This window comes from Stigmatopora argus, chromosome 14, assembly GCF_051989625.1.
Source record: "Stigmatopora argus isolate UIUO_Sarg chromosome 14, RoL_Sarg_1.0, whole genome shotgun sequence".
Taxonomy (NCBI): domain Eukaryota; kingdom Metazoa; phylum Chordata; class Actinopteri; order Syngnathiformes; family Syngnathidae; genus Stigmatopora; species Stigmatopora argus.
The window spans coordinates 16,389,660-16,413,889 of record NC_135400.1 but is presented as its reverse complement, the minus strand read 5'-3'; the positions used below and the strand labels follow the sequence as shown (position 1 = coordinate 16,413,889).

The 24,230-nt window shown below is 42.6% G+C and overlaps 1 protein-coding gene across 4 annotated transcripts in view; it reads left to right on the top strand.

The window, feature by feature from the left end:
* The window catches only part of rhbdf1a (rhomboid 5 homolog 1a (Drosophila)), a 35,919-nt gene that overhangs the window by 8,010 nt on the left and 3,679 nt on the right, over window positions 1–24,230 (top strand). For 3 of the 4 annotated variants that reach the window (XM_077619707.1, XM_077619709.1, XM_077619710.1), the window contains 16 exons: window positions 14,347–14,492; window positions 15,094–15,248; window positions 16,057–16,158; window positions 17,190–17,403; window positions 18,261–18,467; window positions 18,543–18,662; window positions 19,286–19,449; window positions 19,523–19,774; window positions 20,949–21,060; window positions 21,138–21,212; window positions 21,282–21,443; window positions 22,297–22,397; window positions 22,462–22,525; window positions 22,615–22,709; window positions 23,351–23,426; window positions 23,510–23,610. In XM_077619707.1, coding sequence (XP_077475833.1) covers window positions 14,376–14,492; window positions 15,094–15,248; window positions 16,057–16,158; window positions 17,190–17,403; window positions 18,261–18,467; window positions 18,543–18,662; window positions 19,286–19,449; window positions 19,523–19,774; window positions 20,949–21,060; window positions 21,138–21,212; window positions 21,282–21,443; window positions 22,297–22,397; window positions 22,462–22,525; window positions 22,615–22,709; window positions 23,351–23,426; window positions 23,510–23,610 — 2,117 coding nt within the window. In that variant the 5' untranslated portion in view covers window positions 14,347–14,375. The remainder of the gene's footprint in view (window positions 1–14,346; window positions 14,493–15,093; window positions 15,249–16,056; window positions 16,159–17,189; window positions 17,404–18,260; window positions 18,468–18,542; window positions 18,663–19,285; window positions 19,450–19,522; window positions 19,775–20,948; window positions 21,061–21,137; window positions 21,213–21,281; window positions 21,444–22,296; window positions 22,398–22,461; window positions 22,526–22,614; window positions 22,710–23,350; window positions 23,427–23,509; window positions 23,611–24,230) is intronic. The other variant, XM_077619711.1, reaches the window with a different exon arrangement.

Here is a 24,230-nt window from a genome sequence, read left to right as displayed (position 1 = left end):
TTTCTATAAGAGCAATTAGACATTTAATGAGTGTTTTTAGGCCGTTAAAATGCTACACACAAACAATCTTGTAAGCGTCCACACCAGAAAGCTAACAATTTTGGAAAAATAATATAAATTTTGGAGCATTTAGCTGGGCTGGACTGACTCTCCCCAAAACGAGAGTCATCTGGCTCCAGTTATTTTGCGACGTAATGATGGACACACCTCTATTCTAGCATATTTACAGCCTATTAATGATGTTTTCTCAGTCGTTCACTTTGACAGTTTTTAAACTATTTTTTTTTAAAATTGTGTTTATTATTTTTCGTGTCGTCTGGGTAGCCGCGGGAGTTTTTGCATACGTGTTTACAAACTTTTACTCAGCCGACATCAGATTTGTGCCCCCCAAAAAAATTCAAATGAAAATGGCAACCAAAAAAGACTTTAGGCAAAAAATAGTAAAAATAAAACTAGATTTGTGCCCCCAAAAATAAAAATCGAATAAAACTGGCAACCAAAAAAAGACTTAAGACAAAAAAATTAAGTTTTAAAACTCAGGAAAAGAAAATCATCTCAAAATTAAAAGCCAACATTCCCAATGTTTACAATTTGTATGCTATCACTTTAGCTAACGATGCTAACCGTTCTCACTTTGTGAGTTTTGTCGAAAGCTTTTTGACACATCAAATTCCAAAAGTACATTTCTTCCCATTTGAAAAAAAAAATCTCAGTAGTCCTATATTTCCACCCAAAATTTAACACAACACTTAATTAACAATTTGAAAACCAAAACTTTCCATGCTACCATTGGCGCCAATGTTCCCTCTAATTTTTCGTTGGTCTGAGCAGAAAGTCAACCTCCCTGAGCGCACTGAGTACCAGTGTGAGCGACATCATCGGTACTCGGATGATTCGCCTAAAGACGTTTCGCCGACGGACGTTTGACAGACGGGCAGGTCGCCGAATGAACGTTCGGCGGAACGTCCATTCGGCGACCTGTCCATTTTTCATGTAAAACATGCTGTAAAACACGAAAAACATAAGTGGACTGAGCTACTGCCACTTGCTGCCGCTTAAACGGCGCCATCATGGGGAAAGGGGTAAAAAAAAAAAAAAAAAATTAAAAAAAAAAAAAAAAAAAAAAAAAAAATCCGATTTTTTTTTTTTTTTTTTTACTGCGCGCCATATGATTGCTGCTGCGCAGCGAGGACGAGAGTAGTGCGCAATTGCGCACGCGCGCAGCTTAGAGGGAACACTGATTGGCGCTCCGTCCAATTCCTGCCGTTGTTCTCCTCACGCTACCGTGACGCTTATCTCAATTGTGCTACTTTGAAAGCAAATCATGGGAATCGTGTCACATCGTCGACGGCGCTTAAATGGCGTTATCCTTTTTGGAACAAATAATAGGAAGAACAATGGCGTGTGAGCGCTGCGTGTATGCTAGTTTAAAAGGAATGTAAACAGATGCTGGGGCCTTGTGCTCCTCGCTGCTTTTAATTAGGCGGGAAGGCTTTTCCTTTCCAGCGCACATTAGCATTCTACGGCTGCCGTTCGCTCTTCCTGGAAATACACTTGGCCGGCCGGGCGCGAGTGTCCCGATCGCCGGTTTAGGTGACTCACGCGGCCCGGACGCTCGACGCGATGTAATGCTAGGCCGTGGCGTAGCTATTTTCAGGTTCCGTCCCATGAGCGCACCCCTCTTTCTCACTGCTGGCGGTTCCTAGAGTTGAACAACCTTCTCGTCGTTATATCCGTTAATATCAGTTGGATCGAAAATAGTCATGTGAGGGGTTGCATCTGGGTTCAAAACCAGATAAACCTCGACTAAGGCGACGCAGTGGATGGGTGGTTAGTGCGTCGGTTTTACTGTTCTGGAGTTGTGGGTTCCATCCCAGGTGGGTGTGGAGTTTTGTATGATCTCCCCCGGCTTGTGTGGGTTTTCTCCGGGTATTCCCACATTCCAAAAAGATGTAGAGTAGGCCGGTTGAACACTCGGAATTGCCTAACCTGAGCTATGATTGGTTGTTCTTTGTCTGCTTGTGCCCTGTGATTGGATGGCCACCAATTGAGGGTGTCCGTTGGTTGGGATAGGCTCCAGCGCCCTCTGCGATCCTTTTGAGGTTAAGCCATTCAGAAAATGAATGAATGAAGGAACCTGGAGTAGAACTGATGTAAAAACATGTGAGTTTAAGTCAGGTTTTAAGTAAAAAAATAGTTTGTGTAAAAATAAGGTGCTGGACTTAGAATTAATGCTGAGGTTTTTTCAGTTTCGAGGTTTTTTAAGGGTTTATTAGCAACCCATAGTTTAGAGCACGGCTAGTGGGATACCAACAAAATGAAACCAAAACAGCTTTTTCGCTTTGGCACCATCTTCCAACTTTTACAAACTAGTCCCTGCTTCATCAAATTAAAAAAAATCATTTCTATGACCATTGCGACTGATGCTAGGAGGAAAAAAAAACTGGAAGGACAACACCAACGACCCAAATGTTTGCAGACAGACATTTAAAAAAGTCAATCTTCCACAATATGTGCTCTTCAAACTAACACGCGGTGTTTGTGGAGAAGAAGACATGTCATTAGGGTTATTGGCCGCCGGGTGTTTTGGGTCCCGTCGTCTGGAGCCGCTTAAGCTCGGCTTTTTGAGGTTGCGGGAACGCTTTGTTTTCCCACAAGCGCCGCCGAAGACTCGCTGAACTTTGACCCTCGGGGTGTGTCGGCTGGAAATTGGCCAATAAAAGTCTTCTACCTGACGCCTCGGGACGGAAATATACATGTGGGCCACGTTGGCAACCCGCATGCCGTTCGTGGGTGAAATCCCTTTGACGTGGCTTCGGGTTCCGAGGTTCACACAAGCGTACGTTACGCCGGCGTCGCCGGAGGGTGAAATTGTAAACAAATCGCCGTGGTAATGATGCTTGGCGATCACTTATCGTGAATAGGTTCTTATGAGAATGGCTAAGCTAAGATGCTAATGCATACCTCCCAGTTTAAATCAACTGTAAGTACAGAATATCCACATATGGAGTTTTATGGGTTTTATTGTAGTCATGATAATTCTTCTGCAAAAAACGTTTTCCTGGCTGAGTAGTGAGGGCGTGGGCATAACATTTCTGGGGTCCGTGGTTCAAATCTAGGTCGGTCCTCTAGTGTGGAGTTTGCATGTCTTGCGTGGGTTTTCTTCGGGTACATTGGTTTCTTCCCACATTCCAAAAAGATTCATGCTAGGCTGGTTGGACAATCTAAATTGCCCCTAGGTACGAGTGTGAGCGTGAATGGTTGTTTGTTTCCTTGTGCCCTGCGATTGGCTGGCCACCGACTCGGGTCTGAAGTCAGCTGAGATACGCTCCAGCACCCCGCGCGGGCCTAGTGAGGATAAAGCAGTTCAGAAAATGAATGAATGAACTTCGTTAGGGACTTTAATTCCCGTACATCAGCCGTGATGAAGAAGCAGGGCAGCAATGTTCGCCCAAAATCGTCCCCCGTTCTGATTGGATGAACAATCGCTGTTCTGATTGGTTGAGATTTTGGCCCATTTTGAGATGCATGTATCACGACCACACGCCTTCCTCCAGAAATCAATTGTAAATGCGCAAAAACACCCAAAATGCGAATGAACAAATGTTCATTCAGAGCAGGGGAGGAGCTTGAGCAAAGAGGCGGAGCTAGGGCAGACAGGAGAAATTCCCAAATTTCCCAAACATAGGCCAATGATTCTGAAAACAACTCTCAGTGTTTTCAACCCGTGAATGACAATATAGGATGATTCAAATGTAAAATTTGCATCCAATAAAATGGCGTTTAGCGTGACCATAACGTCACGTCCCCTTTGCTAATGGCGTCCATGCATATCTGGACAGCTTTAGCATAGCGCTCGCTCCAGCTGCCTTCCTTCCCAGAAACCTGGGTGTGTTCTTGACCTCCGCTCCTTCCCGAACACGAGCCAGCCGCACGTCGCGAGAACCTCGCCGGCTTTTTACGTAACTCGGCGGCGCGGCGCTTGGAACGCCGTTTGCCGACGAGGGACGCGGCGAGGTGGTTTCCGGCCAGATGCATTTTAACAAGCACCTGAGCCCCAAATCCAACTTTCCCCTTTCCTTCTCCTCATTATTTTTCTTGCTCTCTGTTTTTACCCGATGGAAAATGATGTCAATTTTTTTTTACCGTGTCCTCCTCAGCCACGAAGGCGTCGCTCGGAATATGCGCGGAAAATAAACAAAAGTCACGTCAGGAGTCGTAAGAGGAGAAAAGTCTTTTTGTTTGCTTCTTTCCTCGCTGACGTCAGCTTTCCTGACCGCTCGCTCAGAGAATTGCTGCCTGGTCTCCAGGTCTTGAGGACCTCGGTCTTCATCACACTGGACTTCATCTTGATACGTCGGGGACGGGTGTCCTAGTGTGAAGGAGTTGTCATCCATTGGCTTTTTAGCGGTTGGAGCAGGTGTTGACGTTGAAAGTTTTTTAGTGGAAGTGCTTTGTTTGCTTTTCGTGAATGAGTCACTTCATCTGGTGCTTGCAAAGAAGGAAGGGAAACTTGGCCATAAGATGGTCCAGCTGTGTCCTCTGATTTAAAATAAACAAAAAGAAATTAGTTTGGATGGAGTTATCTGTCCGGGACTGGACGCAAAGTGCTTGGTTTTGTAGGCCAGTGTTCCACAATTTTTTAATGTGTATGATCATTTATTTCAACATAGATGAAAAGATAGATGGCAGGCTCAAGATTGGACATCTCTCTTTGTCAGGTTGCTGAGAATGATGAAAATGAAATTGCTGTTCATTTAGGTGTGTCCTTAATGCACTGGTGTCAAAGTGGCGGCCCGGGGGCCAAATCTGGCCCGCCTTATCATTTTGTGCGGCCCGAGAAAGTACATCATGAGTGCTGACTTTCAGTTTTAGGATCAAATTCATATGAAGATTATCGATGTATATGATATTTCCAGATTTTTTTTCCCTTATTAAATCAATCGTTGCAATTTTTTTATCCATTTTTTTCTTTTGTTTTTAGTGCATTTTGTACAATCTAAAAATAAATATAGACAAATATATTCTGTTTTCCATTTTAATATTGAACATAATTCAAAAAATAGATTTTGTTTCCTTTTGAAATGAAAAACAAATTGATTTTGATCCAGTTTTTTAAATCAGATTTTTAACAAAATCCCAAAAGCTAATGACGCCAACGTGGACATGTTTCCTCTTAGCGAGCGGTCGCACGACAGGACGGGATACGTGCGCCGGACGTTTGAAACACATCCCGTTGTGCGTTTGTGTTTATGTGTGCGTTTCCTGCCCCGCCCCCTTTCGACCCCATCTTTGCTTCCTGGTAGGAAACACCACGATGCCTGTTGGGATGTATTTTTAATTCCGCCGAGTGATTGGAACACAAAGAGAAGTTACCAGTACTGTTAGCATCACGGCTTATGCTAACAAATAAAAAAAATTACCCCGCAGGGGAATTTACTCAAGCCAAAATTTACGATAATGGGCAGAATTTTATTATTCTTTTCATTTTTTTAAGACATTTCCCTGAAATTGGGTCAAATCACGTCATTTTTTTAGAAGTTCGGAATCGGGTTGAGAAAGATCGAGTTTTAAAAATATTTGTATTTACGTTTATTTGAAAATATGAACTCGTTGGTTTCCAGTTTTGGATGTCCAATCCATTTTTACTGGAAGACCCGGCAGGTCAAGTTGAGAAAGATCCAGTTTTAAAAATATTTGTATTTACGTTTATTTGAAAATATGAACTCGTTGGTTTCCAGTTTTGGATGTCCAATCCATTTTTACTGGAAGGTCCGACAGGTCAAATTGTTGCCACCAAAGGCAGTGAAACACGATTATTGAATTCTTCTTAATTTAAATACATTTATTGTTCATCGCGTCAGGCTACAAAATTATACAAAGCTATAACAATTTGAAAGGGGTGAAAAAATGATGTTTTCATATTTTTTATTGGCTACAAAATGATGAAAATGGTCAAACCAAAAAAAGTCTGTATCAGCAGATGCTCCAAATAAGTTGACTTGGACTCGACAACTGTAGTTTTGTGTGTTTTTCTTTTTTTTTGGACTGGTCTTCCAATCACGCGGCACAATGAACTTGGTTGAACGTGGTGCGGCACAATGGCGGCTTTTGTGGCCTTGATTGAGGCTGATATCATGCTGGAAACTATTTGGATGGCTATCACATGCTGCCTCTCCTCTTACTGGCTTTAACGATAGATAGAATAGAATGTCAAGCCTCTCCCGGACAACCCGCCACTTGTTTCGGGGAAATTGAAGGTGCTTGAGAGAGTGGCGGAAAGTGCTCATTTTGTCCGAGTTATGTCTTCGTGCAAAGTACGCGGCGTTGTCCGCTGAGACTCGAAAGCGTGGGTCAGCGCGACCAGTTTATTGGTCCTAAGGGAGAGATTTACTCTGAAAATGTTGCCATTTTTGCAGTTAAGGAAAACTATGAGTTCCATATTTAGTGCATCGACGCGATGAGATGGTTGATATTCTTGCAAAACAGCTTTTTATCATCTGCTTTCGTTTTCCGACGTGTCACCTTTTTCGCTTCGTCTTCTTGAATTTCGCAATTGGAGCAGTAAAGCGTGCACTCTTGTGACCTTTTCATTGGTTGATTTCCTCGTTGTCCTTTTGTGCTGAATGTCTGAATATCTTAGATTAGATTAATTTATAGTAAAATTAGTCTGGCTATGTGATAGTGTCTGGCTAGAATGCGAGCATCTGGCTAGGATGCTAGCTTCTGGCTAGGAGGCTAGCGTCTGGCTAGGAGGCTAGCGTCTGGCTAGGAGGCTAGCGTCTGGCTAGAATGCTAGCGCCTGGCTAGAATGCTTGCACCTGGCTAGGATGCTAGCGCCTGGCTAGAAGGCTAGCGCCTGGGTAGGAGGCTAGCGTCTGGCTAGGAGGCTAGCGTCTGGCTAGGAGGCTAGCGTCTGGCTAGGAGGCTAGCGTCTGGCTAGGAGGCTAGCGCCTGGCTAGAATGCTAGCGCCTGGCTAGGATGCTGGCATCCTGCTAGGAGGCTAGCGTCTGGCTAGGAGGCTAGCGTCTGGCTAGGAGGCTAGCGTCTGGCTAGGAGGCTAGCGTCTGGCTAGGAGGCTAGCGTCTGGCTAGGAGGCTAGCGTCTGGCTAGGAGGTTAGCGTCTGGCTAGGAGGTTAGCGTCTGGCTAGGAGGTTAGCGTCTGGCTAGGAGGCTAGCGTCTGGCTAGGAGGCTAGCGTCTGGCTAGGAGGCTAGCGTCTGGCTAGAAGGCTAGCGTCTGGCTAAGAGGTTAGCGTCTGGCTAGGAGGTTAGCGTCTGGCTAGGAGGCTGGCGTCCGGCTAGGATGCTAGCGTCTGGATAGGATGCTAGCGTCTGGCTAGGTTGCTAGCGTCTGGCTAAGATGATGAAAAGCGTCTGGCTAGGATGCTAGCGTCCGGCTAGGATGCTAGCGTCCAGCTAGGATGCTAGCGTCCAGCTGCGTCCAGCTAAGATGCTAGCGTCTGGCTAGCGTCTGGCTAGCGTCTGGCTAGCGTCTGGCTAGCGTCTAGCTAAGATGATGAAAAGCATCTGGGTAGGATGCTAGTTTTAAACCTTTGAAAGTTGGGGTGGTCCGCTTCTCGGTGCTCGCCATCGCTTGAGACGTGAAAGCCAGTCACTTTGCGACTCTTGTTTTTCCGCTGACGCGGCAATAAACACAACTGCACTCCAAGAGTATTCTCATTAGGTTTGTTTTTGCGGTGCCAGACTCTAAGTGCTTCTCCATATACAAAAACAGAAGGATGCTAATATGGAAAGGGAGGGTGATCACTTGAAATGCTTTTTTATTGTGCCGTCGTTCTCCAAATACGCATAAAATCAAAAATATCGGTATTGATCTATTTTGAAGTAGTTACTCATTTTGACGAGGTGGCTTGGAAAACACTAGAAAAGATGAGATACTATGTTTCTTTAGATGCCATGCGGAAAGCTTTTATTTGTTTTATTGAATGTTTTGTTTCTTAGCGTCATCATGAAAGAATGTTAACAATTCCATTTCCTTTGCCTGTTTGAACGTGCTGTAACATTGTGACCTTGCATAATTTTGATTCTTTATTTCTAACGTCAATGTTAAAAAACCACAGCAATTAGTTTCTTGACAGATTGTAAACAATTGCATTGTTCCTTAACCTCAGCCGTTATGTCTTTCAAGTTGTTCTTTTTCTTTCAAATCTCAAGTCAGGCATCTAAAATTGCCCTTACGCCCAATTAGACGTCTATTAGCGATCATGTCAATCACTGAATCACCTATAAAAAAAATGTCTCTTCGTATCTAACCTCTTCTTTTCACTGCGTCAAAGCGATAAATTGTTAAAAAGGTTACTTTTTTTTTTGTGCATTACTGTACTCTTATCTGCACTCGGCTCAAAAAATGTGATTCTTAAGCATTATGCTCGTCACGGTAAGTAAATAATTAACCTCGCCGGTGTAAATATTTCAAAGGCTCGTCTCAGGGTCGCGTACAATAACGTCTTCCTTTCCTCTCTGATTTCCCGTGCGGGATTTTGACCGGCGACACGTGCCTCGCGCCGTAATCCAAAATTTCCTGGCGGCTATTTCGATGGTGGGCGTGGCTCGGGAGCCCCAAAAAAAAAATCAAGCGACAGATTGGAGCGGCGGCTTGTTTTTCCCGCAAGGCTTTTTACAGCAGCGCATTTGAAATTGGCGTCTAAAAATACCCAGCATGCCAAAGGCCCGCTTTGAGGATGTCGTTTATACTTTGTGCAGCTATTCATATCTCTGGCGCGGCACGCCGTCATTTGGTAAACACCGCGGCGAGGACCGAAAACTCAAGTCGGGGTGAAAGGGCGATGCTGGCTAACCCGGCGCTAATCTGCGGAAAAAAAGACTTGAAAGGAAGCGCGCCGTATACGGCGGGCGTCTTGGCCGCGCCCGGCGTCTCTCGCCCCTCTGCCCGTGGTGACATTTGATCCCGGGGTCAGCTGCGTGGGATATTTCTGCCGCGTGTGTGCTTTAATGGCGGAAAAGGCCTGTCGCATGTCACCGTGACAGCAGCGGCACTCACGGGAATTCAGTAGCGCTTTGTATTTTTTCGGGGAATCTAACTTTTCTTTTTTTTTAAGTGCAAAGGCCGTGTTTTGATGCTATTGACGATTTATAGGCGTCCGCTCAATTTTGACTGGTCGCGAATGAGCAGCTCCGCATAGTCAGGATAGACAATTGAATTAAATGCTTTTATTGTCATTATACAAGTGTAATGAGATTTAAAGCTTTGCCATAAACTGCACAAATAACAACAACAAACAAACAGACAAATAAATAAACAATAAATAAATAGTCTAAATAAATAGTCTAAATAAATAGTATAAATAAATAGTATAAATAAATAGTATAAATAAATAGTGTAAATAAATAGTATAAATAAATAGTATAAATAAATAGTATAAAAAATAGTATAAAAAATAGTATAAAAAATAGTATAATAAATAGTCTAAATAAATAGTATAAATAAATAGTATAAATAAATAGTATAAATAAATAGTATAAATAAATAATACATAAATAATACATAAATAATACATAAATAATACATAATTCATCAATAAATAAATAATGAGTTATTTGCTTGCAGCAATGCAACTTTTTTGGTTTTGTTAACTTTCGTGAGCTTTTGGTTTTCAGCTTTTTTTTTGTTACAACATTTTTGTACCCATCCAGTAACAATTTGATGGGATAACCCATAATTTTAGACCAGTAAAAATGATTTAAACCGTCAATGAAATTGTTCATATTAAAATGAGTCTTTCTGGTATCTCCTCAAGAAAAACAGGACTGAAAACAGATACTTGATACTAGATTGATCAAAACAGCATCGATTATTAATGCCATCCTTGGATGTTTTCTAAAAATAATGCTGAAATTTTCTAAAACATCAAATTATTTATTTTGTACTATTAGGTGAAATAGAAGTGATTGCGTTAAAATTGAACATGTTTTATTCAATCAAAACCTCTTGACTCAAATGGACTTGTTACTTCTTAATACGTTTTTCTTTCATTTGGCTGCTGGTTTATGGAAAAATATACAGGAAATCAAAAGTAATTCTTTCCCATGAACTTTGCGAAGGAAACGCGTCCTAAAAATAAACCATTGCTAAAAAAAATACACCACGTCAGTTTTTATTTAAATATTGTGACCTCATTTTAGGGTATTAAAAAGTACTTTCTTCTCAAATCTGGTGCAATTCGTGAGAGAAAATGTTGTTGTTTTCCCTAAATAACAAGGTCGCAAAGGCTAAGGAGAGTTAGTATATTCTCTTTTAAGTTGTAGGTGGGCCAGGGGGAAAACCAAAGTTGCTATGCTGTCATTTCCTTGTATTGTTCCTCGCCTGTAGCTCCGCCCCCAACATCATGAAAGACTAAACAATGGCTCATGGCTCGATTTGGAGTAAACGACTGACTCCCTTCGATGCTATATTATGATAATAAGATGTCAAATTTTTCTGAACGTTCATTTGCCTCTCCCAGCCCACATGGATTGGACGCCAAGCCCCGTCAATGGCAGACAAATGTTCCTTTGTGGAATAACGTTAGTCTTTACAGCAGTAGAAAGGTTGTTCCTTGATTTTCAATGTTTTAAAGTCGAAGAGGGTTCATTCATTCATTTTTAGAACGGATTATCCGCACAAGGGTCGCCGGAGGGGGTGCTGGAGCCTATCCCGCCTAACTACAGGCGGCCAGCCAATCGCAGGACACAGCCAGTCACAGCTAGAGGCAATTTACAGTCTTCCCTCGATGATCGCGAATTCACGTCTTTGCACGTTTTTTTCCCCTGCTATTAATTATTTTTGTAACTCTTTTTTTAAGTTCATAAAAATGTGAAAATCCAAGCTGAAACTCGTAAGCGAAAGCCACTTTTGCAACTACGACTCGGCACTGAAGAAAAAAAAGGTAGTTATAATAGGGGTGACCCTACTTTGCGATTTTTCAATTATCGCAGCCATGTTTGGTCTACATTAACCGCGATATTCGAGGGATTACTGTAGTGTTCAACCAGCTAGCCTAGCATGTTTTGGGATGTGGGAGGAAACCGGAGTACCCGGAGAAAACCCATAAAGGCAAGCCCGGTGAGCAGATACAAACCAGAAAGTGTCAATCTTGGCTGGAATCTAATTCCAAAGTTTTAGCAAACCTCCAATGCCCATATGGACCTGGAATTTGCAGTTTTTTTTGGGGGGGGGGGGGGGGGGGGGCTGGAGACGGTCGCAAAACAAATCTAAACTTGACGAAACGCCGGCGCTCCACGGAATGCGCGTGGGAACGCAAACGCCGCCTATCAGCTGTGGAAAACGCAACTCGCCTTGAAGGCGAGATTGCCACTCGGAGTGAAATCATTGGAAATAACAGAGCGCCTGCCAGGCACTCTTGGAACTTTTCCTGCTGTGCCAATGCGGCCGTGAGCTGATAGCGCTGCCCTTGCCGATGAAAGAGGCTAATCCTCCTCCGCCGTTGAGTCGCTGCCAAGCATTCGCCTTCATCTGCGACTCTCCTCCACTGCAAGGACGGTCCTCCTAGAGGACGGAATTGCGGCCTTGGGATCTCATTTTTATAAACGGACTGACACGATACTGCCGTCCTTCCATTCGGGACTTTAGTGGATCGAAATTTTTCTATCTTAAGTACAACAAAAAATGTGTATATATGTATGTGTGTATATATATATATATATATATATATGTATATGTGTGTGTGTATATATATGTATATGTGTGTATATATATATATATATATATATATATATATATATATATATATATATATATAAATAATAATAAATTTATTTTTTAAATCATTTTTTACTTCAGTGCTGAGTCCTACTAGCACGCGGAGGACAGGGGGCGTGGCTTCCGCTTGCGAGTTTCACATTTTTATGAACTTGCATTAAAATATAATATTTAACAATGTGCAATCTTAGATTGTGCAATATTTTTGAATTTACCTTATGTGACTTTTATATTACTTTATGTTTTTACTGAGAAACCTGCACTTTGTGGAGTAGCACCACTAATTTTGTTATACGCAGTTGTATAATAACAAAGGCTTTTGATTTGATTGATTAAAAAAATATAATAAAAATACCCCCCCCCCCAAAAAAAAAATCAGCGATGTCGTGAAGCCGCGATATTCGAGGGATTACTGTAATCACAATAAAAGCATTCAATTCAATTCAAAGTAGAGAAGTAAAACCAGCATTATTCTTCAAAAAATTCAAAAGCACGGCGCACTAGCACCACCCAAATAAATCCTATTTTTCTCCAATAAGCGAAGTCAACATCACGAATCAGTACGTCCCTTTTCCGATGGCAACGAGTTGAAAAATCGAAAGAGAGACGAGCTGAAATTCCAGCCAAGACGCCATTAGAGCGGCAGTTGGCAACCAGTTGAACGCTCGCATCAACCGCAGCTGCTAATGTAATCTTAGCCTGTGATGTAGGAGGGAGGAATGTACTACTACGCTATTTTTCTGCCTTGGCTAATTTACCAAAAGCTCTGTCATTGCACCCACACGCACTTTCAAGTGGCCAACCACTTTACACAAATCCTCTAATATTAGATCAATCCCTAATGATTTAGTCAACCAAAAAATCATACCGTACTCTTAGAGCAGGCTTTTTATTGTCATTACACAAGTATAGTGAGATTTAAAGCTTCAACACAAAGTCCAGAAATAGCAACAACAAACAAATAATCAATAAATAATAACAATAAGTAATAAATAATCAAATGATAAATAAGTGGTCAACCACAAGTGCACAAATAACAACGAAAAACAAACAAACGGACAGATAAATAATAATAATAATAAAGTCAAAAGAAGAAAGTCAATAGCAAAATTGTTGTTGCTATGGTCCCTCAATATCCGTATTTTAATGGCTGCTATTTCCTGGGTTTTATTTTACGGCGGTCAATGTAAAAACACTTAATTTTTAGCTCTGGTTTGGGTATCACCGGCCGGCACTGCTGACCAATGAGCTAATAGGACAAATATCTATCTTATATCTCAATAATTGCCATTTGACAGAAAGGTGTACTTTTTCATAGTTTCATTTTTTTAAAACTAACAACTTGATACTGTGGTGAGCACATCTGTGTGTTTTCCTATTTTTCTTCCCTCTAAATCTACTTAGACGAGGCCACGTTTTTGTTGCCGGCATTTACGAGTAGAAGACAGGAAGTGAAACGTGCAGTAAAAAGCTGTTTTATTGTCCACCTCCTGCGGGGGACGCAAATTTGGCTCGCGAGCCACATTCATGACAATTACATCCCATGTGGGCCTGACCAGAGTATTTTGGGCCATGATGTTATCTCACTGGCTGAACTTGGGTTCCGTTTAGAATGGATTGGACGTCTAATACCGTCAATGGCAGTGAAGTAAGTTGATGAGTCTTCACACTGAGTACTCTCCCTTTAAGTGACAAAGTTTTATTTGGGTGACTTCATTGTCATTTTAGTTATTTAGTTTTGATTTTTTTTTTCATGCTAACCAACAGGTGTCTATTTCGCCAGTTTTTCCTTATTTTACGATAACGTATAATTTTTGTTCTTTGTTGGTGACATATTAAACCCCGCCCCCTTCCCACCCAAAATGCAAATAATACTCCAATGCGACTTGTATGTATTTTTTTCCCTTTCATTGTGGATTTTTTGGCTAGTCTGATTTATATTCGGGTGCGCATTATAGTCCACAAAATACGTTAATACATATATCCTTGCCTCTGCATTTTTTGTTGTTGCTTTTTTTGACCTTAACTATTTGACTAGGAAGGCTGGTATAAGTAGTCATGTTTCACTGCCATTAACAGCGATAGACGTCCAATCCAATTTGACTGGAACGATCCCTGCCAACCCTCCCAGTCAAAATGAATTGGCTCTCTCTTGCTGTCAATGCCCAATGAATTCTTATTTATAAATAGAAATAAATTTCTCTGCCAATTCTAACCCTCTTGTTAACATTTCCTTTATTTTTTCTAAAAACAGTCCTGGGGAAAAAAGTTTGCACCCCCCCGTTTTAGTGCAAAATGATGCAAAAGGTGGGCAGGCTGTTTTTCCACCCATTTCCACTTCCTGTGGGTGGAACGGAATGGCCGCCGCATACTTTTGTCCACATTTGGGTCCCCGAGAAAATTCTCAAGCGCTAAATTTAGCCGCCGAGCGTTTGTCGTCCGTGCTCTGGCAAAAGTTGCTCATTGCGACCCATCCTTTGGCTTCTCCAGCACCCTCTTGTGGAATCAATCTGTACTGCATCACCAGTCCTTCTTAGTTTTGATGTCCGCACTGACATTACATCATGTTCATCATCTTTTTTTCTCCTTTGTGTGTGCGAGCAGCCGGCAGGCCCGTGGTGAGGAGAGCCAAGATGGCCGAAGCGCGGCGGGAAAGCACCAGTAGCCTGCAGAGGAAAAAGCCTCCCTGGCTACGATTGGACATCCCGACCACTCAGATGTCATTGGATGAGCCCCCCACTTTTATTCAGGTGATCCTTAAATCATTCGCTTCATTTTTTCAACCGCTTTATCCTCATGAGGCTCACAGGGGGTGCTGGAGCCTATCCTAGCTAACTGCGGGCGGGGGAGATCCTGAATCGGTGGCCAGCCAATCACGGGGCACGAGGAGACGGACAACCGATGACTTAAAGCAAGTTAGCATACAGTTAGCCTAGCATGAATGTTTTGGGGTTGTGGGAGGAAAACGGAGTACCCAGAGGAAACCGACACAAGCCCAGGGAGAATATGCAAACTCCACACAAAATGGGGACCGAACCCTCGGCCCTAGAACTGTGAGGCCAACGTGCTAACCACTTTTCCATCGGGCCGCACTTGTTTTTCTTATTTTTTTATTCTTTTTGCTAACATGAAGTGCCAAGTTTGTAGCCCGTGTTAGCTATCGGCAGCAATGGCGGCCCATGAATTAAAAATACTATATAGAGTCCTGGCAAAAATCGAGATGTCTTTTAAAAGGTGTAGCTGCTTCTTACCGGTGTTGGAAATGAATACAATATATATCTAAGCATAATATAAATACGAAACGAATGGGTTGGCGACCACTAAACGCTAAAGATTGAAATGTCGTTGCAGCCAATGAAGAGGCAGGGCTTCCTGCGAAGCGTCAGCATGCCCGTGGAGACCTCTCACCTCCAGTCGCCGCCGCTGGCGCCGCCACGAGACTTTTTCGATAGCCGGCGCCCACCGGCCTTGCAGCGGCAGTCGTCCATCACGCAGACCATCAAGAGGTGAGCCTTGCTTTGCGACCAAAAGATCATCCTTTTGCTCTTTTTCTCCTCTTTTGTGCTCGTTGTTTGGCTACTTTTGGATCGGCAACCCTGACCTCACGTGCTTACTAACGCGAATAGAAGTGGGTAGAAATAGGTTAAGTTTTCTCCATTCCATTAATTTGAGGAATTCACAAAGAAAAATAGACTTCATAGAGTAGATTTTTACTTTTATTTGAGTAGATTTATGAAGAAACGCTACTCTAAATGAGTACTTTGGCTATTACAGAAATGCTGACAGTGGTGGGGAAATATATTTTTCTCCACAAGAGGGCACTGATGCTCTCTCAACTTTGCATTTCGGTATTTTTCTCGGAATTCGATTATTCTACTACTTTTTTACTTGTACTCTTTTTTTTTTAAATGACTTTTACTTGTCAGAGTATTTTAGATTAGATTAGAACTTTATTTCCTCCCGTATTCGGGAAATTTCTCCACTATTTTGAAGAAACTTCGATTTTTTTTTGCCCACTCTACTCACTCCTATTAACATGTCATTTGTGTGCTAAGGCGAGACGTGCACCATCGGGCAGAATTTGATCATTTTTCCCCCCAAAGTCAGCGATTCTTGGCTGAAATATTGGAAGTATCTGAAAAATGTTGTGAAATCCAAACAACACTGACTCAAGGACAAACTTGTCCCCGATTTGACGCTCTCGCCCGCATGACAAATCCCGTCGCCGCACTCTTGCTTCTGACCTCCCGATCTTTTTGTTTCCTTCTTCTTCTTCTTCTTCTCCTCCTTTCTTCTCCTCCTGTGGGCCTCCAGGCGGGTTCACTTTGAGCGGATTAACACGGTGCCCGTTAAGGGCCAGCGGGCTGCCCGCCGCAGCGCCAGGAAGCACCACTCGCTCTCCAGAACCCTGCTCAGGTACGCAGGGCGGCCCCCGGGCTTTTCTTAGCGCCGACGGGGCCGGATGCGCACTCGCTTTGTTTTGAACGGTCACTGCCACCAGCTATGTTTCATCACTTAAAACCGGAACGTCCATTTCCAGACGATTAAGCGCACCTGACTGATTTGCAGACGATAAGTCACATGTCTAAATATACCATATTCACGTAGAATAGAATATTCACAGGAATAGATGAAACATCTTTAGTCACCAAACTAACACGTGAAGTTACGTTCTCATTCACCTGTCACCAGACCTCAACAAATGGAACTCGTGTCCTCTCAAAAATGCTCCTATGTTCGCGACCGGTCAAAATGGATTGGACGTCCGGAGCCGTCAATGGCAATGAGATCAACACTGAAAAAATAAGACTACTTAATCATGTTTTTCGCTGCTGTAATCAGAGTTTAATTGAATTGAATTAATGTAGCTTTTTTTAACATTCCGTTCACATATGACCGTATTTTCTGGACTATAAGATGCACTTTGTTCATAGTTTGTGTGGGCGTGCAAAAAATTTGACAACTTGCTGTTATTGTTTTTTTTTTTTAGGCTATCGTTTTCTGAAAAACTATTTTCTCTTAATGAACTATGAACATTACCATTTAGGTTTGCTCTTAGTTTCCGATAAATAGATTCCCACAAATGCGACTCATCATCTGGCGCGATTTGTTTTTTCCTCATGTTGAATTCTTTGGATAGTTTGAAAAATAGGATTTATAACAATTGCTAACATCATATTTTAAAATAAACAAAAATACTCATTCGCCCTGTAAAAGTCTCAATTTTAGTCTTCATAATATAGTTAATTATTGATGGGAAAAAATGGAGTGTGTGGAGTGTGTTTGTGTGTGTGGGCGGGAGTTCTCGTTACTCTGCTCTCAAACATGCCCGGACACGTTCCCTCACACATGGGTAGAAAATTACGGCCTCGACGTCACGTCAGGTTACGGTTTCCCTGTCCCCCGTTCGCGACTGTAAACCCCACACCGTCCGCTCGCCACGTCAGGGGCACGGCCGACTGGTTCGGGGTCAGCAAGGACGGCGACGCCACGCAGAAATGGCAGCGCAAGAGTCTCCGCCACTGCAGCCTGCGCTACGGCAAGCTCAAACCGCAGGTGATCCGTGAGATGGACCTGCCCAGCCAGGACAACATCTCCATGACCAGCACCGAGACTCCGCCCCCTCTCTACGTGCCCTCCTCTTCGCATGGCATGCAGAAGGTAAGAGACTACGCCTCTTTAATACTGATAAGTGTGCATCAAAGGTTTATTAATATGATGTCCCAAAGCGTATAAACACGATGTCGTACTTTTATACTAATTTTGCAAGATATATTTTACCGTTGCCATCGCGATTAAACAAATAAATAATAATATTTCAATGAGAAAGCTATGCTCTGATGAGGAATCCTTTAATTGGAGTGTGTAATATGGAATATTGGAATGTTTAATCTTCATCTTTACAAAGGCTAATCATCGCTATTGTGTTGCTATCTCCATCAAATCCAACTCTAAAGATGACATTGTGTTGGTAAACTACTAAATATTGTTGTTAAATGATGTCTTTTTCAATCTACAGTTTCAGGTGTTGTAGAAATCCCGTTTTATTTAAGGGTTTGCGGAAGGGAAACGGTTAGGAAAAATGATTTAAGGCTTTGAAATGAATTAAAATTGGGTCCTCCCGTTCTGTCGACACGTGCTGTAAAGTTCGAGAGCATTCCCTGATGATTTTAGATGGAATACGGTAAAGACAGCGAGATTTTTAGCAAAATGCCAAATTGCATGAGTATTGTTTTTAATTTCTTTGATATGCTCACCATTTTTTGTAGGGTATTTTTAAAAGCAATCTACCTCCAAAATGAGCCACATTGCAAAACCTCTCCAAATAGAAGAATTTCTAAAATATACTGATAATAAAACAAGAACAGATTCTTGGCAAAGCATTTAAGCACCAAAAAAAGGCCTTGTACAGTAATCTCTCGAATATTAATGATTTGATTTGCTTTTTGGGGGATTTTTCCTTCTGGTCGACTGTAAAATGATGTCATCGTACATACTCAATAGAGTTGTTTTTGCAGATCATCGACCCGCTGGCCCGTGGTCGGGCCTTTCGTATGTTTGAAGAAGTGGACGGGTACAGCGTACCGCAGACCCCCATCACCCCCGGAGCGGCGTCGCTCTGCTCCTTCACCAGTTCGCGCTCGGGCCTCAACCGGATACCCCGTCGGCGCAAGAGGGAGTCGGTGGCTAAGATGAGCTTCAGGGCGGCGGCGGCGCTGGTCAAGGTGGAATGAAAACGCCGCCTCGTGCTAACGGGGACCTCGAGGATTTTATTCCAAACGCGCCGCCACGGGTTTTAGGGGCGCTCCATACGCGACGGCACCCTGCGCCGCACCCAAAGACGGAGCTTCACGCCCGCCAGCTTCGTGGAAGAAGATTTGGATTTCCCCGACGAGCTGGACACTTCGTTCTTCGCCCGGGTGAGTTGGGCTTAAAGCCGTGGCGGGCGTCCTCCGCGTACGAGTCCAGTCGTCGCTTCGTCTAGGACACAAGGTGTCAAAGTGGTGGCCCGGGGGCCAAATCTGGCCCGCCGCATCATTTTGTGTGGCCCGGGAAAGTCAATCATAAGTGCCGACTTTCTGTTTTAAGCTCAAATTCAAATGAAGATTATAGATGTACATTATATTTCCTGATTTTTCCCTTTTTAAATCAATCATTGCAATTTTTAATCATTTTTTTCTTTTTTCTTTTTAGTTCAAAAAGCCTTTGGTAAAATCGGGAAATGAATATATACAAATATTTTCAGTTTTCCACTGATATATTGAACATAAATTTAAAAAAAATATTTCCTTTTGAAATAAAAAAAAGACATTTTCAAGTGAAAAATATGATTAAAAGACATTTTCCCTTACTAAAAAAATCTTAAAAAACATTATTTTAGATCTATAAAAAACGGAATATTCAGGGCTTTTAATCCAGTTCTTTTAATCCATTTATAATAAAAAAATCTGAATATTATATCTAAAATGATCCGGCCCACGTGAAATCAAGTTGACGTTAAAGCGGCCCGCGAACCAACCCAAGTCTGACACCCCTGGTCTAGGACATCCTGATGCGCGAGGATTTGTCGACGTACACGGACGAGGTGTTCGAGTCGCCGTCGGAGGCGGCCATGAAAGAGGCGGAACAAGGCGACAAGAACGACGAGATGCAGCTGACGGGAAGCGCGCTGGATAAAACGGTGCTGGAGAGGAGTCACCTGATGTTGTGAGTTTGACTCGCGGAAAAATGGCGACGAAAGTGTGCATTTCGAATATGGCGTCCCGTCTTTTTTCCACAGGCCTTTGGAGCGAGGGTGGCGTAAAGCCAAAGAGGGCGCCCCGCCCCCGCCCAAGGTGCCCCTGCGTCAGGAGGTGGTGAGCGTCAACGGGCAACGGCGCGGCCAACGCATCGCCGTGCCCGTCAAGAAGCTTTTCGCCCGCGAGAAGAGGCCTTACGGGCTGGGCATGGTGGGCAAGCTGACCAATCGCGCGTACCGGAAACGCATCGACAGCTACGTCAAGCGGCAGATCGAGGACATGGACGACCACAGGTGAGAGTCAAGTGGCGTCAACGGTCAGTCAAAAAAAAAAAACGTTAAAAAAAATAGGACTGTGAGGATAATCAAAACATCAGAAAACTTAAAGTCGCAATATTATGGAGATGGAGTCATATATTGTAGTTTTACAAGAAAAAAGGACTAAACTCTTCTAATATGATGAGAATTAAATGGTACATTGTGAAAAATTGTAGGATTGGAATTGTCATATTATGAGATAAAAGTCGTTTTGGTCCTTAGTTTTACTTCACGGCAAACGGAAGTCACAGGCGTCTTTTGGCCAAGTAACAAACAACGCAAAACCACTTTTGGCATCATGAGGAGACCAAACTAATGTTTGGAGAGAAACATTTTTCAACTGAACTGATTATAGCAAGGGTGTCAGACTCGGGCTGGTTCGCGGGCCGCTTTAACGTCAACTTGATTTCACGTTGGCTGGACCATTTTAGATATAATATTTAGATATATTTTTTTATAAATGGATTAAAAGAACTGGATTAAAAGCCCTGAATATTCAGTTTTTTTATAGATCTAAAACTGTTTATTTTAGCATTTTTAAATATATTTTTTGATTTAAAATAACGATTTTTGAACTAAAAACACAGAAAAAATGGATTAAAAAATGACAATTATTGATTTAAAAGGGGGAAAATCAGGAAATTTAATATACATCTATACCAAGGGTGTCAGACTCTGGTTAGACAAGGGCCGCGTTAACGTCAACTTGATTTCATGTGGGCCGGACCATTTTAGATATAATATTTAGATTTTTTTTAAAATAAATGGATTAAAAGAACTAGATTAAAAGCCCTGAATATTCCGTTTTTTATAGATCTAAAACGATGTTCATTTGAGCTTTTTAAAATATATTTTTAGATTTTAAAAAATGATTTTTGAACTAAAAACAGAAAAATGGATTAAAAAATGACAATTATTGATTTACCTTCCCGGGCCACAAAAAAATGATGCAGCGGGCCAGATTTGGCCCCCGTGCCGCCACTTTGACACATGTGGATTATAGGATATGCATCCGGCATTTCATGACCCATTTTGACATGACATCAACCACAAGTTATTCCGGCTATTTCCATTTTTGACAGCATTTGGCGACGGAAATGGCAAAACACTGCCGATTGGAACGCAATAATTCTCTCCCTTCTCACTGCAGGCCTTTTTTCACCTACTGGATCACCTTCGTCCACTTGCTCATCACCATCCTGGCCGTGTGCATCTACGGGATTGCGCCGGTGGGCTTCTCCCAGCACCAGACGGTCGATTCAGTGAGCGGACCTCCCGTTTTTCGGACTTATTCCCACGCGGCGTCCGACCTGACGGCCTTCCTCTCGTCCTCTCGCAGGTTTTAAGAAACAGGGGCGTCTATGAAAACGTCAAGTTTGTACAGCAGGAGAACTTCTGGATCGGGCCCAGCTCGGTAAGCGCCGGAACCCGACGGTCTCCACGGCGAGGTGTTGTTGCTGACGTCGAGCCTTCCCCCCCACAGGAGTCCCTGATCCACCTGGGGGCCAAATACTCTCCTTGCATGCGGCAGGACGAGCAAGTGCACCAGTTTATCAGGGAAAAACGCAACTTTGAACGCAACTCGGCGTGCTGCGTTCGCAACGATCGCTCCGGCTGCCTCCAGACCTCCGAGGAGGAGTGCTCGGTTCGACGCCGTTTCCGTTGTTGTGCTCCCAGTTTTTAAGTCATTGAATTTGGCCTGCGCGAGTAGCTTCAATTCAGTCTGCATTCTGTTGCACTTCTCAGCCTCAACGCTAGATGGAGCTAGCTATTTAAACACTGGCTATCCGTTAGCTTACACGTCAAAACCTAACGAATCAATGTAGGAAACTGCAACCGTGAGATGTTTAAATAGTGTAATGTAAATAAGTATATTGCATTGTGTTGCTCATTTACCACGATTTCTAATCCATTTTGAACTGTAGCAAAAATTGGGGCATTTTAAGTTATGAAGGCGACATAAAACAATATTTACATCCAAGTAAACTAAATGTATAATCTTTCACTGCAATGCACTTACAAATGTAGCATCCATTCCAAATTAGTCTGATTTTATTAAATTTTTGATGCCGTATCAGGCACTTTTCAGCAAGTCTTTGGCACTCAGAACACTTTCAAAGGGGAAAAAGCCCTTAAGATCACGGCAGGCTAAAAAGACAATCGACAAACTCAGTGAGAGAAATATGACAACGTGCTAATAAACACACCACAAACAGAGAAAATGCCCTATAATCAGGAAATGATCCAAAATGTACATGAAGCGACCCCGAAATGCCTCAAAACGTAACTTAAAATCAACAGGAAGTGACCTGTGTACTCCAAAACAAGAAAGTGACCTTTCACCGCAAAATGAGTCAATACTTGAAATGAAAAATTAAATAAAAAAATGCAATTCTTGCATCCCACTTCAAATGGATTTGACGTCAATCACCGCCAATAGCAGCGAGCCATTCCGTGATAAATACTGAGGGATTCTGACCCAACTTTTGTCCATCCAGAGCACGCTGGCCGAGTGGGTGAAATGGCCGCAGCATCCCAGAACGCCTCAATTAAACGGGAAAGACCGACAGTTCGGCTCCGTCTGCCATCAGGACCCCAGGTAGGAACCTCGAAAAGACACTTTGAAGCCCCCCGCAGGCCAATCACAACACGTCCCGTGGCAGGACATGTCTGGAACCCGGTTCGAACCCGCCGCACGAGTGGCCCGATGACATCACCAAGTGGCCAGTGAGTGGAAATGTTTTCAATTCGAGTGGAGAACTAAAAAAACAAAAATCAAAATGGATGTATACATTGTAGTTTGTGTGTGTTTTTAGATTTGCACAAGGTACAACACAGGGAACCACACCAACCTGCCTCACATCGACTGCACCATCACGGGGCGACCCTGCTGCATCGGAACCAAAGGAAGGTCGGAAATAAATTCCCATTATTCATACTGGGCGTCCTCCAGTACGACCCAGTTCCGTTCAGCGTTACCAATTAATTTGCAACTAAAATCAGAACAACTACTACAGACACCAACTAAAATAAGACGCCAACTCATTCATCCCTCGCTCACAGCAGTCAGACACGCGATGCGTTCAAAGACAGCCCCGAAATCACAGCACTCAAACATATTAAGCATACGTGCGACCCAATCCATTACATTACTGTTATTATTACGGCACCTGAATCAGAAGTTGTTTGACTTTGACTTTTAGCGACGTAAGGTCCGTATGAGGACAAAACGGCATTTGGCAACGACCGATGCGTTTTAACGCGATGGTTTAAACTAATTTTCTGAACGCAGCAAAGCTTTCCTGATGCGCTTGGGCTCTTTTTGGTTTCCATGGTGATTGCTATTCTTCTGAATGAATCCAGAATAACCATCATGTGAAATTTGAAATATGCACATTTACGTACAAGGATAGACGAGCACAATGCGCCAGCTCTTGACAAAATGGCGGACAAGAAACAGGCGTTGTTAAATCTAAACGTTGTCGGTCGAATAATTTAATCCCTGTATTCAATTATGATTTCATTCTGATGTGACTTTTTCCTCATTTTAAGGTGTGAGATCACATCCCGGGAATATTGTGACTTTATGAAAGGTTATTTTCATGAGGAAGCCACTCTCTGCTCACAAGTAAGATCCCACTTGGATGGTTACAATCTCATTTTGTTGTGGTTTTTTTGGGGGGATTCTAACGCCCGTGTGAAATGTTGCAGGTGCATTGCATGGACGATGTTTGTGGACTGTTGCCTTTCCTCAACCCTGAGATCCCGGATCAGTTTTACAGACTCTGGCTCTCGCTCTTCCTGCACGCGGGGTGAGTACAAAAGGAACTTTTTTTTCTTCCATTTTTTTAATTATCTGTTAAAAACAATGATGTCATGTTGTCGTCATGTCGTGATGTGAGTTCATCTCTCTCTGAATATTACATTGTATAACTTCATGCAATTTCCCACGGCACACTTGACCATTGCTCACATTGTTTGGGAAATACTACACTAGATATGTTTTGGTAGTTAGTAAAATGTATATATGTGTCAACACATCACATAAACCACGTGTCAAAGTGGTGTCCCGGGGGCCAAATCTGGCCCGCCGCATCATTTTGTGTGGCCCGGGAAAGTAAATGATGAGTGCCGACTTTCTGTTTTAGGATCAAATTAAAATGAAGAGTATAGATGTATATTAAATTTCCCTATTTTCCCCCTTTTAAATCAATCATTGTCATTTTTTAATCATTTTTTCTGTGTTTTTAGTTCAAAAATCATTTTGTAAAATCTAAAAATATATTAAAAAAAAGCTAAAATTAACATTGTTTTAGATCTATAAAAAAAAACTTAATATTCAGGGCTTTTAATCCAGTTCTTTTAATCCATTTATTTAAAAAAAATCTGAATATTCTATCTAAAATGGTCCGGCCCACATGAAATGGAGTTG